Genomic DNA, 16,679 nt, shown 5'->3' with positions numbered 1-16,679 from the left:
GCCCGTGGGTTCGAGACCCGCCTGGGCAGCAAGACCTCATTTCTACAATAAATCAAAAATTAGCCGGGCGTGGTAGCGCATGCCTGTAATTCCCGCCACTCGGAAGGCTGAGGCGGAAGGATCACCGGAGCCCAGCAGGTCAAGCCTGCGGTGGCTGGGATCGGCCACTGCACTCAAGTCTGGGCAACAGAGTGAGACTCCAACTCAAAAAAAAAAAAGAAAAGTTCCCTTTTCGCCACATCCTCTCCACCAGCACCTGTTATTTTTTGAGTTATTGATGATGGCCATTCTGACTGGAGTTAGGTGTATCTCAGTGTAGTTTTAATTTGCATCTCCTTGATGACTAGTGAGGTTGAACATTTCTTCATGTATCTGTTGGCCGCTCACATGTCTTCTTTTGAGAAGTATCTGTTCATATCTTTTGCCCACTTTGTAATGGGGTTGTTTGTTTTTTTTCTTTGCAACACATTTGAGTTCCTTGTAGATCCTAGATGTTAGGCTTTTGTCAGACATGGAGTTGGCAAAAACTCTGTGGGCTGTCTCCCTGCTCTCTTGATGGTTTCTTTGGCTTTGCAGAAGCTTGTCAGTTTAATGAGGTCCCACTTGTCTATCTTATCTTTTATGCCCTGTGCATGTCAGGTTTTGCTCAGGAATTGGATGCCAGTTCCAACATCCATAAGGGTGTGTCCTGCATTTCCTAAGCTTCTTATGGTTTGAGGTTTTACATTTAGGTCTCTGATCCATTTAGAGTTAATTTGTGTGTATGGGGATGGATAGGGGTGTTGTTTGAATCTTCTGCATGTGGTCAGCCACTTTACCCAGCCCCATTTACTGAATAGGTTCTCCTCTCCCCAGTGGTGAGTGGTGGAGGCTTTGTCGAAGATGGGTTGGTTGGGAAATTGAGGTTTTGCTTCTGGAATCTCATTTCTATTCCATTGGTCTATATGCCTGTTCTGTACCAATAGCAAGCTGTTTTGATTATTGTAGCTTTATAGTAAAGTTTAAAGTCTGGTATTGTGATACCTCCTGCTTTGTTTTTTTTGCTGAGGATTGTTCTGGCTATTCTTGGTTGTTTGGGTTTCCATATGAATCCTGTATTGTTTTTTCTAGATCTGAGAAGAATGTTGCTGGTAATTTGATGGGTATTGCACTAAATCTGTAGATTGTCTTAGGTAAGATGGACATCTTAATGATGTTGATTCTTCCAATCCATGAACATGGGCCATTTTTTCACTTGTTTGTGTCATCGTTGATTTCTTTGAGAAGTGTTTTGTAGTTTTCGTTGTAAAGGTCTTTCACGTCTCTGGTTAGGAAGATGCCAAGGTATTTCTTTTTTTTTTTTTTTTTTTGTGGCTATTGTGAATGGGATTGTGCTTTTTATTTGGGTTTCTGTTTGTTTTTTATTGATGTAAAGAAATGCGATTGTCTTTTGCACATTTATTTTATACGCTGAGATTTTGCCAAAGTCCTTTATCAGTGCAAGGAGGCTCTTGACGGATTCGCTTGGGTTTTCAAGGTACACAATCATGTTGTCTGCAAAGAGAGATAACTTGACTTCCTCTTTTCCTTTTTGCATACCCCTGATTGTCTTCTCTTTTCTGATTGCTCTAGCCAGGACTTCCATTACTATACTGAACAGGAGGGGTGAGAATGGGCATCCTTGTCTTGTTCCAGTTTTCAGGGGAAATTGTTACAATTTTTGTCTGTTTAGGAGTATGTTGACTGTGGGTTTCTCATAGATGGCTTTTACTATTTTGAGGTATGTTCCATGTATGCCTAGCTGTTTGAGAGTTTTTATCAAGGAGGGGTGCTGGATTTTATCAAAAGCTTTTTCTGCATCTAATGATATAATCATGTGGTTTTTGCTTTGACATCTGTTGATTTATTTAATTATATTTATGGTCTTGCAAATGTTGAACCAGCCTTAAGTCCCAGGGATGAAGCCTACTTGTTCATGATGGATGATTTTTGGATGTGTTGTTGAATCTAGTTTGCTAGGATCTTGTTGAGAATTTTAGCATCTATGTTCATCAAAGATAGTGGCCTGTAGTTCTCTTTCTTTGTTTGGTCTTTACCTGGGTTGGGTATCAATGTGATGTTAGCTTCATAAAATGATTTAGGGAGAGTTCCATCTTTCTCAATCACCTGGAATACTTTCAGTAGGATTGGTATCAGCTCCTCCTTGAATGCCTTATAGAATTCTACTGGAAAGCCATCTGGTCCAGAGTTTTTTTTTGTAGGTAGTTTTCTTACGACATAGTCAATTTCCTTGATTGTTATTGCTCTATTTAAGGTCACAATTTCTTCTTGTTTCAACCTAGGCAGGTTGTGTGATGTCAGAAAGTCCTCCATTTCCTTTAGGTTTTCAAGTTTGTTTCCATACAGGGTACATAGTAGTCTCTAATGATCTTTTATATTTCTTCAGGGTCAGATGTGACTTCATCTTTTGTGTTTCTGATTGTGTTTATTTGGGCTTTTTCTCTTTTTTTCTTGGTCAGTCTAGCTAGGGAACCATTGATCTTGTTTATCCTTTCAAAGAACCAGCTTTTTGTTTCATTGATTTTTTGTATTATCTTTTAGTCTTCTATGTCCCGGATATGGGCTTTTATTTTGGTGATCTGGATTCTTCTGCCGAAGTTAGGGTTTTGGTGGTCTTGCTTTTCCAACTTCCTTAGGTGACTTGTTCGGCTGTTAATTTGTGATTCTTCCATTTTCTTCAAGTGCATTTGTAGAGATATGAATTCCCCTCTTATTACAGCTTTCATGGCATCTCAGAGATTTTGGTAAGATGTTTCTTCATTTTCATTAGTTTCAGATATCTTTTAATCTCTCTTTTATTTTCTCATTGACCCAGGAGTTGTTTAGCATCATGCTATTTAGTGTCCATGTCTTTGTGGGTTTGGGAGGAACCTTGTTGGTGTTGATGTTTATTTTTATTTCACTGTGGTCCAAGAAGGTGCATGGCAAAATTTTGATCTTTTGAAATTTATTTATGCTTGATTTATGGCCAAGTATGTTGTTGATCTTAGAGTACATTCTGTGCAGTGATGAGTAGAATGTATATTCTGTGGTTGTTGGGTGGAGTGTTCTGTAGGTATCAATTAAGTCGATTGGTCAAGAGTCACATTGAGGTTCTGGATCTCATTGCTGATTTTGTCCTGATGATCTGTCTAGGGTTGTGAGTGGGGTATTAAAGTCCTCAGCTATGATAGTGTTAGAGTCAATATCTTTTTTGAGTTTACCTAGAAGCCGCTTTATGAAAGTTGGCGCTCCTATGTTGGGTGCATATATGTTTAGGATAGACATTTCTTGTTGATGAATTAAACCTTTTATCACTATGTAGTGACCTTCTGTATCTTTTTTAATTTTTGATAGCTTAAAGGATGTTTTGTCTGAGATTAAGATCATGACTCCTCCTTTTTTCTGTATTCTGTTCGCCTGAAAATGTTTCCTATCCTCTTACTTTGAGTCTGTGAGTGTCCTTTCTAGTGAGATGAGTCTCTTGAAGGCAATATATTGTTGCCTGGTGATATGTAATCCATTTTGCCATTCTCTGTCTTTTCAGTGGTGCATTTAGTCCATTCACTCAGGCTAATTATTGAAATGTGAGAGTTGATCCCTATCATGTGGTTCTTATAGAGTTGTTGTTTTTGTTCCTGTTTGTTTGTTTTCTTTGTTTTGGTTTTGGGGTTGGTTTGTGTGTGTTTTAAATCTTTTTCCTGCACTCTTGAGAAGAATCTGGTTGTTCTTTTTTCCTTTTCTTCTATGTGTAATACTTTCTTAAGTGCTTCTTGTAGAGGTGGTCTGGTAGCAGCGTAAGTTCTTAGGAATTGGTTGTCTGGGAAAGATTTTAATTCTCCCTTACTGATGAGGCTTAGCTTGGCTGGATAGGTTATTCTTTGTTGAAATTGTTTATCTTTTAGAACTTTGAAGATAGGGCTCTCTATCTTTAGATATCTTTATCTTTTAGAACTTTGAAGATAGGGCTCTCTATCTAGGAAGCTCTCCTAGCCTGAAGGGTTTCTGTAGATAAATCTGTTGCTGCTATTCTAGTTGGTCTTCCATGGTAGATAATCTGACCTTTTTCTCTTGCTGCATTTTGGATTTCTTCTTTTATACCTACTTTGTTTAGGTGAATTATTGTGTCTGAGAGTTAGTCTTCTCATTTCTTGTCTTGCAGGGGTTTTCTGAATCTCTTGTGTTTGAATTTTTGCATCACTGATGTCTCGTAGAATGTTTGTTCCAGGGTGGCCTCTGTCTCTCTGCCTCAGGAAGTTCAATCACTCTTAGGTTCAGTCTCTTGAAGTAATCACTCATCTCTTGAAGGTTTTGTTCTGTCTTTTTAAGTTTCTTTTCTATGTTTTTGACAGTTTGGGTTAGTTCTATATTTTAGTCCTCATGTTCTGAGATTCTTTCTTCTGCTTGGCTAATTCTGTTTTCTGTGCTTATCAGTTTGTTATTTATTTCATTCACAGTATTCTTTACTACTGTTATCTCAGTTATCAGCTCCTTTCTAGTTTCCTCTTGTCTCTCCTCAATTCTTTTTAATCTCTCCATTAATGTCTTGATATCTGGGTTTGTAGTTTAAAACCAGTCATTCTGGGGGCTCTTCACTGTTTGCATTCTGAAGTCAGTTTTCTCAGTTTCTGACCTCCCGGTGGTCTGTGAGAGACCCATATTATTCTTTTGGTTTTTCTTCATTTGTGTAGATTTTTCTCTCCCCCTTTCCCTCCCTTCTTTAATTCTGTTTTTCGGGGAATGTGGGGTTGCTTTGACTTCTTTTTATTCAATCTCCTGTTCTTCCTTATGAGCATCCTATGGCTTTGTTCACTTTTGAAGCTGGACTGTGGGTTGGGGCTGTACTTTTTGTAGTTTTGAGATTTATTTTTGTTTATTTATTTATTTATTTTTTAGTTGGAGTCTCACTGTGTTACCCAGACTGGAGTGCAGTGGCCGCTCCTGGCCACCGCCGCCTGGACCTGCTGGGCTCTGGCGATCCTTCCGCCTCAGTCTTCCAGGTAGCCGGAATTACAGGTATGCACTACCATGCCCGGCTGATTTTTTGATTTGTTGTAGAGATGAGGTCTCACTGCCCAGGTGGGTCTCGAACCTGCGGGCTCAGAGAATCCACTCACCTCAACCTGCCAAAGGTGCGGGATGACAGGCTGAGCCACTGAGCCCAGCTAGTTTTGTGATTTAATTGAGGGAGAAGCTGTGATTCAGAATCTATCTGCAAATCCCAGTATCCACCAACAGGTGTATGGGCACACTGGAACCCACTTCCCACTGTCTTACAATCTATCTGTGCAGTGGGGTTTAACTTTGTTCCCTAGGACCACTTTTTTCCCCCAAGTCTCTAAGTTGGGCAGGCATGGTGGTCATGCCTGTAACCCCAGCACTTTTGGAAGTTGAGATGAGTGGATTGCTTGAGTCTAGGAGTTCAAGAACAGCCTAGAAAACATAGTGAGACCTGTCTCTACAAAAATAAAAAATTAGCTGTAGTGGGCATGCACTTGTAGTCCCAGCTACTTGGGAGACTGAGATGGAAGGATCACTTGAGCCCAGTTGGTTGAGGCTGTGGTTAGCCGTGATTCTGCTGTTGCAGCCCAGCCTGGGTGACACTAGAGTGAGACCCCGACTCAAAAAAAAAGAATAGTCTCTGTCCGATTTATTCCTGTCTGGTCATTTTTATTTTCTTCTTCTGGTAACTTTGGGCTTCTTTAGGACTCTAATTTAAAAATGCAAATGCAGTGGGAACAGAGGGTCACTTCCAGAAGATGTATATGTTTTAGTATTGTTTTCTGCATGGTCTTAAGTAGTTACAGTTTGCCTCACTTCCAACAAAATATATGATCTCATCAAAAGACTGTCATTTGGTATCAGTATGAGTTTATAAACTTTTCATCAAGGACTAAATCATTACAAGTGTTTTATAATCTGTGTGTTTCCATTAGCAGAAAGACCTGGTTAACTTCAGAGAAATATTTTAACCATTCAAAATTAATGAAAGCCTAAGTAAGCAAAAAGCCCCTGAAATCTGAAGAATCACTATGTGAATGTGACCAGCTTGGTTTCTGGATGACTGAGGAGAGTGTCCCACCTCTCAGTATCTCTAAGCCTGAGGCTAGTCCTGGTGCTGATGACAAAAACTCTCCTTTCTCATTCAGATTGTCTTTTTCTTTCTTCTGTTTCCCTGCCTCTCCCGTTTCCTGTTTCTCCTACTTATTAATGGTTCTTTCCCTCCGTGAGACAAGATTATTATTATTTTTTGTTGCAGTTTCTTGGAGCTATCCTAGATATTTTGGCATGCAAGAAAGCGGTCTTTAGTAACTGGCACACTGCTGTACTTTGAAACGTGTATAAGACTGGGTAGTAAGGACAGATGCTGCACAGAGGCAGACTGACGGCTTGCGGTGGCCCCTTCTGCCTGTTTGCTTTCTCCAGGCTGTGCTCACACTATTTAGTTCTGTTCAGGGCATTTATGTCAGCAGAACCTTTTCAATGAGCACAGCCACAACTCATCAATTTAAATGTCTCCAATGGGGCTTTCTCTACTTGTCCACCAGTGCAAAAGTCGGAGGCTCATGTTTCCAGTGTATAATCTGTGCCAGGAGGTAGGATCGTACAGTCAGTATTTATGTAGACCTCAGAAACAATCCTCATGAATACTTAGAGAAATACATGTTTTAAATTTAATAAGCTAAATTTTTAAATTAGTATTGTCTTTGTCTACTCATGTATTTACTTTGTGTTACAGGCCCAGAATCAGCTACATCCTCATCACAACAGCCGAACTCAAATAAACCCTGATGTGATATATATTTATGATAACTTTGTAAATGACTAAATATGACTACTTCACAGATATATTTATAAGGCTCCTGTTATATTTTACTGATACATATTCGTATGGAACACTGTCTTGCAGCAGATTTGACATTATGGTATAGACAGAGCAAGTGTTGGTTTTTTTCTTGCATTTCTCTGGGATGGTAAACAGGTGGTCAATAAATACAATTGAGGCCTCTGATACCCTTTGCATTGCTGACCTGGTGATGTCCCAGTTTTCGTAGAACCAGTCACTTCTCCTTGGCTTTTGCTAACATCACCTCCTCTTGTGTGAACTATTGTTAGTTGGCTTTCTATTGGATTATTAAATAGAAGAAACTCATACAATAAGTTTTAAGCCTTTTCCATTATTTGATCCTCTAATCTGTGTAGAAATAATTTTCCAGTGACAAAAAAAAAATAATTCTAGGATATGGTGATACAATTTATATTAAGAAAAATATTTTGCGTTCCGCGCTACCCGCAGAGGGGTCCATACGGCGTTGTTCTCAATTCCCGTCGTAACTTAAAGGGAAACTTTCACAATGTCCGGAGCCCTTGATGTCCTGCAAATGAAGGAGGAGGATGTCCTCAAATTCCTTGCAGCAGGCACCCACTTAGGTGGCACCAACCTTGACTTCCAAATGGAACAGTACATCTATAAAAGGAAGAGTGATGGCATCTACATTATAAATCTGAAGAGGACCTGGGAGAAGCTTCTGCTTGCAGCTCGTGCCATTGTTGCCATTGAAAACCCTGCTGATGTCAGTGTCATATCTTCCAGGAATACTGGCCAGCGGGCTGTGCTGAAGTTTGCTGCCGCCACTGGAGCCACTCCTATCGCTGGTCGCTTCACTCCTGGAACCTTCACCAACCAGATCCAGGCAGCCTTCCGGGAGCCCCGTCTGCTGGTAGTTACTGATCCCAGGGCTGACCACCAGCCTCTCACAGAGGCATCTTATGTTAACCTGCCCACCATTGCTCTGTGTAACACAGACTCTCCTCTGCGCTATGTGGACATTGCCATCCCGTGCAACAATAAGGGAGCTCACTCAGTGGGTCTGATGTGGTGGATGCTGGCTCGAGAAGTTCTGCGCATGCGTGGCACCATCTCCCGTGAACACCCGTGGGAGGTTATGCCTGATCTCTACTTCTACAGAGATCCTGAAGAGATTGAAAAGGAAGAGCAGGCTGCTGCTGAAAAAGCTGTGACCAAAGAAGAATTTCAGGGTGAATGGACTGCTCCAGCTCCTGAGTTCACTGCTACTCAGCCTGAGGTTGCAGACTGGTCTGAAGGTGTGCAGGTGCCCTCTGTGCCAATTCAGCAGTTTCCTACTGAAGACTGGAGTGCTCAGCCTGCCACAGAAGACTGGTCTGCAGCTCCCACTGCTCAGGCCACTGAATGGGTAGGGACAACCACTGAATGGTCTTAACCTCTTAAGCAACACAGGCTCTTAAGCAACGCGGAAATAAGGTTGGCGGAAAATAAACTTGTTTCTAAGGAAAAAAAGAAAAATATTTTAATTTATTATGCCTTGAAGTTATAAACATTTAATATAAAACATTGTAACATTTGTTTATTTTTAATTTTTGGTAATACTTTTTGCATAAACAGGTTCAAAATAATAAGCATTTATTATTTTATATCCTTTAAGTGAAAATGTGCTGAATTTTAATATTTAATTTATAGACAACAAAAGTTTTTAATAGACTAAATTCTCTCATTTTATAATTTTTGTTATTTTTATATAAGTAATTAGTATAAAAATGTAGTTTTATATTCTGTGCACTTGATTTATAAAGCAATAATTTTATGCAAGAAGATTTTTAGAAAACTAATTAAGGTCACATATATTTTAGCTTCTTTCCCAGAATAAATAATGTACTTTCTTCAGGTTAGTTTTCTAAATAAGGTACTAAATTGAGCATATAAGTCTATATTGTCTGATCAAGCTGATATACAATGGGAGATATAGGCAATGTGTAAAAAATGTGAATGGCTGTATGTATTGAATAAAAAGAATATACCATTATAGCAAGAAGGTTTCCCCCCCTCCTTTCCTTCCTTTTTTAGCCTTTTCCTTCCTTTATCTAAATTCTTACCTCATTCCCAAACACCCCCATCTTAGTGAAAAAAATCATCAGGAACAGATACTTGTAATGTAGAACTCTTAAATTATTTATGTAGGTTATTATAGTAATGGAAACCTGTGGTTTAGGGTAAGAAGAGACAAAATTTGGAATAAAGACCAATGATCAAATCTGGGCCAGTGTAACCTAAATATCAAACAGAGAGTGGCTCAAGAAAATATTTGTTTGGGTGTAAGGCATTGCAGTCGAAATAGTATATAGGTCACAGTAAACTATGTGCATGCTTTGTAAAAAGCAGAGCAGATGAATTAGTGAAAAGAAGGAAAGATAAGAGAGAGCAGCTCTAAGGAGAAGGATGCAGAGCAACCCCACCAACAAAACTCTAATATAAAAAGGAAAGTGGAACGGTCAGGAGTAATGAGTCTGCCATACCCCTATGATGGATTTAACTGAGTTCAGTGAGGCATCTTCAAAAACTGTCTGAATTGTATAAAAAGCAGCAGAAAGCCCAGAGGGTTTCACAGGTTAATTATGCCAAATATTTAAGACAGACATTATATCAATTTTCTGGAATCTCTTTCAGAAGATGAAAAGAGAGGAAATAATTCTGACTCTCTTCATGTAGCTTAATACCAAAACTAGACAAAGGTATTACAAGAAAAGAAAATGACAGACCAAAAAATTTAAAGAACAAGTACATATACAAAAAAAAACCTACAGCTGACATCATATTAAATGGTGAGAAGCTAGAAACTTTCCTGCTAAGATCAGGAACCAAGCAAGGATATCCCCTCTTACTATTCCTTTTTAGTGTTTGTACTGGAAGTCATAGTTAATGCAATAAGATAAGGAAGTAAGAGCATAAGGATTGGATAGGGCTATGGCCTGTATGTTTGTGCACCCCCCAGACCCATACGTTGAAACCTAATTACCAATAGAAGGGTATCAGAAAGTGGGGCTTCTGAGAGATAATTAGATCATAAGGGTGGAGCCCTCGTAGATGAGTGCCCTTATAAAAGAGGACTGATCCACACAACTACCTTGCTCTTCCATCCTGTGAGGACATAGGGAGAAGACTTCATCAACGAACAAGAAAGTGAGACCTTGCCAGACACACCTGCCTGTTCCTTGATCTTGGACTTCCCAGCCTCCAGAAGGATGAGAGTTAAATTTGGGTTGTTTGTAAGCTACCCAGTTTGTGGTTATTTTCCTATAGCAATCTAAATAAATTAAGTCAGGAAGGAAGAAATAAAATTGTCTTTATTCACAAATGACATAATCACCTGTGAGAGTACCCCCCCCAAAACCCACAAGTATTTTTTGGAGGGTGGGCGTCCTGGTAGTACACTCAGAATTTGTTTCCCCAGATCAAATCATCAACCAAAGTTTTTATCTGGAAGTTTTGAGAAGGTTGCATCACGATTTTTGGAAGAAACATCTCAAGCTGTGGCAAACAGATGACTGGCTCTTCTACCATGACAATACACCTGCCCACATTGAGCTGAGCGATCAGCAATTTTTGACCAAAAACCATTTGACGCTTGTGCCCAACTCTCCCTATTCACCCGATCTCACCCCAAGTAATATTTTTTGTTTGTTCCTCCAGATGAAAAAAGTCCTCAAAGGGAAATGTTTTGCCAATGTGGAAGGAATAGAAATATAGAACATCTGAAAAAAAGAACTGACACAAAAATCTTAGAACTAGTAAGCAGTTATGGCAAGGTTGCAGGACACAAGGTTAATATACAAAATTCAATCATTTTTCTATATAGCAAAGATGAACAGGTAGAATTTGAAATTAAACCATAATATCATTTACATTATCACCCTCAAAATGAAATACTTGCATATAAATCTAATAGAATATGTATAGGACCTATATTTAAAAAAACACAAAATTCTGATTAAAGAAATAAAAAAAGAATTAAATAAATGGAAAGATTTATCCATGTAGGTGGATAAGAAGATAATTGTCAAGATATCAGTTATTCTCAGCTTGATCTATAAATTCAGCATAATCCTAGTCAAAATAAGCAAATTATTTTATGAATATTGACAAACTAAGGAGTGGTAAAAGATCTAGAAAATCCAACCTTCTATTGAAGGTTAAGACCAAAGTCACACGACTGACATTACTTGATTTCATAACTTACTCTAAAGTTACAGTAATTAGGACAGTATGTTCTTAGTAAAAGAAGAGACAAGCAGATCAATGTAGTAGAATAGATACCCCAGAAATGGACTTCTATGAATACAGTCAACTGACCTTTGACAGAGGAAAAAAGTAACACTATGGAAAAAAGGTAGCCTTTTCAACAAATGGTGCTAGAGCTATGGACACCCACGTGCAAAAATAAATCATAATCTTGACATAGATCATTCACAAAAATTTACTCAAAAATAATCATAAACCTAAATATAAAATACAAAATTATACAACTCCTAGAAGATAACACAGGAGAAAATCTAGATGACCTTGAGTTTAGTGATGACATTTTATTTATTTATTTATTTATTTGAGTTGGAGTCTCACACTGTCACCCAGACTGGAGTGCAGTGGCCGCTCCCGGCCACCGCAGCCTCGACCTGCTGGGCTCCGGCGATCCTTCCACCTCAGCCTTCCAAGTAACTGGAACTACAGGCGCGTGCTACCACGCCCGGCTAAGTTTTTAATTTATTGTAGAGATGAGGTCTCGCCTGCCCAGGAGGGTCTTGAACCCGTGGGCTCAGGCAATCCACTCACCTCAGCCTTCCAAAGGTGCGGGATTACAGGCTGAGCCACCAAGCCCAGCTGATGATGTTTTAAATACACAACTAAAGGAATGATCCATGAAAGAAAGAAAAAGAAGCTGGCTTTCATCCCTGGGGGCCGGGGAAGCACAGCTCATCAACAAGGATACCTGCATAATGAACCTTTGTATACCTAACCCTGAATTGTATCCTACATATTTATTAAAGTAAATAATTTTAAAAATTAAAAATTAAATGCATAAAATTAAAAACTTCAGGTCTGTGCAAAATACCATCAAGAGAATGAAAAGGCAAGCCACAAACTGGGAAAAAGCACTTACAAAAGAAATATTTGATAAAGAACTGTCATCTAAAATATTTCAAAACCCTCTTCAAATTTAGTGAAAGAAAATACACAACCTAATATAAATAAAAATGGGCTGAAGACTTTAACAGACACCTCATCAAAGAAATGCAGTTGGTAAATACGCATATCAACATCCTCCATATTATAAGTCATTGGGGAAATACAAATTAAAACAAAAAGGTCACACTACACATTATTAGACGGGCCAAAATCCAGACCCTGACAAGACCCAATGCTGGCGAGAAAGTGGGACAACAGGAGCTCCATTTACCAGTGGTGGAAATTCAGAATGGGATTGCCATTTTGGAAGACACTTTGATGGTTTCTTACAAAACAAAATATACTCTTACATACAATCCAGCAATTGAATTTCTTGGTATTTACCCAAAGGAGTTGAAAATTTGTTTCCACACAAGAATGTGGTTACAGATGTTTATAGCTACTTTATTCATAATTGCTTGAACTTGGACACAACCATTACATCCTTAAGTAGGTGATTGGATCAATAAACTACGATACATTTAGGAGTTTCTTTGCTGGATTGATAAAGAAAGCAGCTATGTTGAAAAACTCATGTGGCAAGGAGCTGCTGGTAGCCTGTAAAACCTAAGGGCAAAATACAGCTGAAAGTTGACAGCCAGAAGAAAAGTCCTTTCATCATACAGCCCAAGAAAATGAATTCTGCAACAACCTGATTGAGCTTGAAAGCAGATTCTTTCCCATCTGAGCCTTCAGGTGAAAGTGTAGCTCAGCTAACCGGTTGACTGCAGCCCTGTGACTCCTTGAGCAGAGAACCCAGTCAAGCTGTGACTAGATTCCTGACCTATGAAGACTAAGATGTATACCCAGAAGTAAGATTGCTGGACCGTGTGGCAAATTTTATATTTACTTGTTTGAGGAATTTCCATGCTGTCTCCTAGGGCAGATTTACCATTAACACCCCCATCAACAATGCCCAAGACTTCCAGTTTTTTCACATCCTTGTCAATACTTAAATATTTTCTGCTTTTAAAAAAATATTAGTTACTATAAAGTAGTATCTCATGGTTTTAAATCGCATTTTCCTAATGAATAGTGTTATGGTCTGAATGTTTGTGCCCCCCCCCCGCAACTTCATATGTTGAAACCTAATCACCAATATGGTGTTATTGAGAGGTGAGGACTTTGGAGGTGATTAGGTTATGAGGGTTCCACCCTCATTCATGGGATGAGCGCCCTTATGAAAGAGGATGGCGGAGCCAGGCTCGGTGGCTCAGCCTGTAATCCCACAACTTTGGGAGGCTGAGGTGAGTGGATTGCCTGAGCCCGCGGGTTTGAGACCCGCCTGGGCAGCAAGACCCCATCTCTACAATAAATCAAAAAAAATCAGCCGGGCATGGTAGCGCATGCCTGTAATTCCGGCTACTCGGAAGGCTGAGGCGGAAGGATAGCTGGAGCCCAGCAGGTCGAGGCTGCGGTGGCTGGGAGCAGTCACTGCACTCCAGTCTGGGCGACAGAGTGAGACTCCAACTCAAAAAAAAAAAAAAAAAGAGGATGACGGGAGCTTGCTTGCCCCTTTTGTCATGGGAGAACACATAGGTGGCACCATCTATGAAGCAGAGAGCCCTCACTAGATGTCGAATACGCTGGAGCCTTGATCTTGGACCTCCCTGCCTCCAGACAGAGAAATCAATTCATGGATTTTCCCCCCACAAATTAAAAAAAAAAACCTGTGATATATTCAAACAATATAATATTATTCAGTGCTAACAAGAAATAAGCTATCAAGTCATGAAAAGACATTTAAAAATTAAATACATATCACTGAGTGAAAGAAGCCAATCTGAAAAGGCTATTCTGTGTCATTCCGACGATATGACATGCTGAAAATGGTAAAATCATGAAAAAACAAAGAGATCATGGATAGATGAATTAGGGAGGAAGGATAATAGGCAGAGCATGAAGGACTTTTAGGGCAATGGAACTGCTCTGTGTATAATGCTACAAAGGTGGATATATGTTTTTATTAATTGTCCAAACTCATAGAATGTACGACATCCAGAGTAAATACAAACTATATGTCACCGACAAGCTCGGCTGCTTGTCACTTGTGAACTGATATAAACAAGCACGAGAAGTAGTGAAAGGTAGGCGGTCTTATTCCAAGAGCTGGCAGATGGGGAAATCACCAGACTTATGCCTTGAGAAAACATGTCAACATTTTAGATTGAGGAAAGGGGATTTCAAAGGGAAAGAATGGGATGAGGAGTACCCAGGAGTGGCACAGGATGCTGGTCTGGCTTAGATGGTTATCTTGAATTGTTGTCTACCTGGAAAGTGGTCCAATACTATCCTGATTGTGGCCAGGTGGTAAATAATCACCTTAAGGCTCCTCCTGAGCAATGGAGAATTGTACTCCGGGGTCTTTAAAAGGTTTCTGAGAAAAAGTAGCATAAAATGCAAAGGCAAGATGCCCTTTTAGGACTAAATGGTGAAGGGGAAATGAAAGTGGAGAAAATGGAGGACTTTACCAGTCAGACAAAAGTAGGGCGAGCCTGCCACTGGCTCATGCCCGTAATCCCAAAGACCTGAGAGGCTGAGGTGGGAGGATTGCATGAGACCAGGAGTTTGGAGACCAGCCTGGGCAACATAGCAAGACTCTATCTCTAAAAAATAAAAATAAAAATCTTAGCTGGGTATGATAGCACACCACTATAGACCCAGCTACTTGGGAGGCTGAGGCAGGAGGATCACTCGAACACAGGAGTTTGAGATTGCAGTGAGCTATGATCACACCACTGTACTCCAGCCCAGGTGTCAGAACCAGAGCCCGACTCTGAAAAAAAAAATAAAGTAAAAACTAACAACAAGAAATAAAGATAAAAGGACATAATCCCTCCCTGGTACCTCCAAAGCAGTCACCCAATAAAAAATATTCACACCTCATTACTATTAGATGATCTAATGCTTGAATCTTATAAATCATCCCAACCACCAACTCTATTCACAAAACTAAATATACAAAAAGCCTATCTATAAAGAATATGATGAGACAAAGGCAAAAAATGAGAATCAAAACATTTTAACTGAGAAAAATTCCCTAAAAAAAAAAAAATCAGAGAAAATCTCTATTATAATACTTCTCAAGCAAGTATTTAGACATTTTAGACATTTATACACAGCAAAAGCAAACATACGCCTTGGCTTGAAAATGAAAACAAAAACAAAAACTAAGAATAGAAACGAACCAAAAGAAAGAAAAGGAAAGGAACAAGTAAAACAAGAGTTGATTGAATTTCCTAAAGAAGAAAGAAATTATAAACAGTGAAACAGAACTAATATTTATAACTGTAACCCAATAAAATTTTTCAGAAATGAAAGAACACTTAAATATATACATTGAAGGGACCACAATGTAACAATATCAGAACAGATCCTAATAAAACTACATAATTTTATTATAAAGAAAATATTCTCAGTTTCTCTAGGCAAAACATCTAATAATTTACAAGGTCAAGCAAAATAATCTGGCACAAGTCTTCTCAAAAGCAATATATAAGGCAACAATGGAACAGCACTTTCAAGAAACTCAAAGAAAAAAATATATGAACCAAAGATTTTATACCTAGTCAAGCTGCACTTTAATTATAAAGGCTTAAAAAACAGTTCCAAACATGGAAGAGTGAGCCCTTTGTGAAGCATCAAATAGAGGATGAAATTTACTCAACTAAAAATACTTGAACAAAATCAGCAAAAAGGACTGTTGATGAACACTTAGTATAGTTAATTATGGACTTAACACTAAAATAGGCTAGGCATCATGCCTCATATCTATAATCCCAATCCATTGGGAGATCAAAGAGGGAGAAATGCTTGAGACCAGGAGTGTGAGACCAGCCTGGGTAACATAACAAAACCTAATTTCTACAAAAGTAAAAATAAAAAGTTAGCTAGGTGTGGTGGTGCACACCTGTTTTAACTATTCAGGAGGCTGAAGAAGGTAGAAGGTGGATCATGTGTGCTCAGGGGTTATAGTGAGTTATGGTCGTGCTCTGTCTCTAGAAAGTAAAATAAACTGAAACTAAAATAAAAGTGAGGAAAACATGAGAGTAATATGTAAATGTTACAGATCCTAACAAACTAAAAATAACACAACCAAAAATTTGGAAATGAAAAGAGAAAAGTAGGATAAACCTGTTGATAGATAGATTGATATACAGCAGTTAAAGAGTGCCATTAAAAACTGACAGATCAGACAGAAAAGATTAAATAAGACAATAGAGGAACAAAGTCATCAGGAAAGACATTTGTACAGGGTGACTGTAGTGGAAGGATCACATGAGGCCAGGGATTGGAGACTAACCTAGGCAACATAGTAAGACTCTGTCTCCCAAGGGGAGGCTGAGGAGAGAGCTTGAGCCCAGGAGTTTGCGGCTGCAGTGAGCTATGATAGTACCACCACACTCCAGTCTGGGTAACAGAATGAAACCCCGTTTTTTGTTTTTTTTTCTTTAAACATAAGTTAAAAAGAATCTATAAAATAAAACACATTGTAGAATGAACAAAAAATAGTAAATATAATACTCATAATAGTTACAATAATATGATAGAATTGACTATACATGTCAGTCATATCAATAAATGTGAATGGAGTAACTCATCAGTTAATAGAGAAGATTTTCAG

General features: G+C 38.9%; 2 protein-coding genes across 3 annotated transcripts in view; both read left to right on the top strand.

Moving 5' to 3' along the window:
- The window catches only part of CUNH7orf57 (chromosome unknown C7orf57 homolog), a 30,328-nt gene extending 23,298 nt beyond the window's left edge, over window positions 1–7,030 (top strand). The window contains exon 9 of the mRNA XM_008062977.1: window positions 6,758–7,030. Within this exon, the coding sequence (XP_008061168.1) occupies window positions 6,758–6,810 (53 nt within the window). The 3' untranslated portion in view covers window positions 6,811–7,030. The remainder of the gene's footprint in view (window positions 1–6,757) is intronic.
- Window positions 7,031–7,275: 245 nt separating this feature from the next.
- On the top strand, window positions 7,276–8,338 carry LOC103265275 (40S ribosomal protein SA). 2 transcript variants are annotated; one of them, XM_021714976.1, is made up of 2 exons: window positions 7,276–7,712; window positions 7,782–8,338. In XM_021714976.1, exons 1-2 carry the CDS (start codon window positions 7,374–7,376, stop codon window positions 8,259–8,261), a joined length of 819 nt encoding a protein of 272 aa, XP_021570651.1. In that variant the 5' UTR covers window positions 7,276–7,373; the 3' UTR covers window positions 8,262–8,338. The 2 variants fall into 2 exon arrangements, with proteins under 2 accessions (XP_021570651.1, XP_008061166.1); XM_008062975.2 differs by having other exon boundaries at window positions 7,276–8,329.
- The last annotated feature ends 8,341 nt before the right edge of the window (window positions 8,339–16,679 follow it).

The sequence above is a fragment of the Carlito syrichta genome, unplaced genomic scaffold (genome assembly GCF_000164805.1).
Source record: "Carlito syrichta isolate Samal-C Ts95f unplaced genomic scaffold, Tarsius_syrichta-2.0.1 Scaffold306292, whole genome shotgun sequence".
Classification (NCBI taxonomy): Eukaryota; Metazoa; Chordata; class Mammalia; order Primates; family Tarsiidae; genus Carlito; species Carlito syrichta.
The sequence above is the reverse complement of the archived record's forward strand: the minus strand, read 5'-3'. Positions and strand labels throughout refer to the sequence as shown.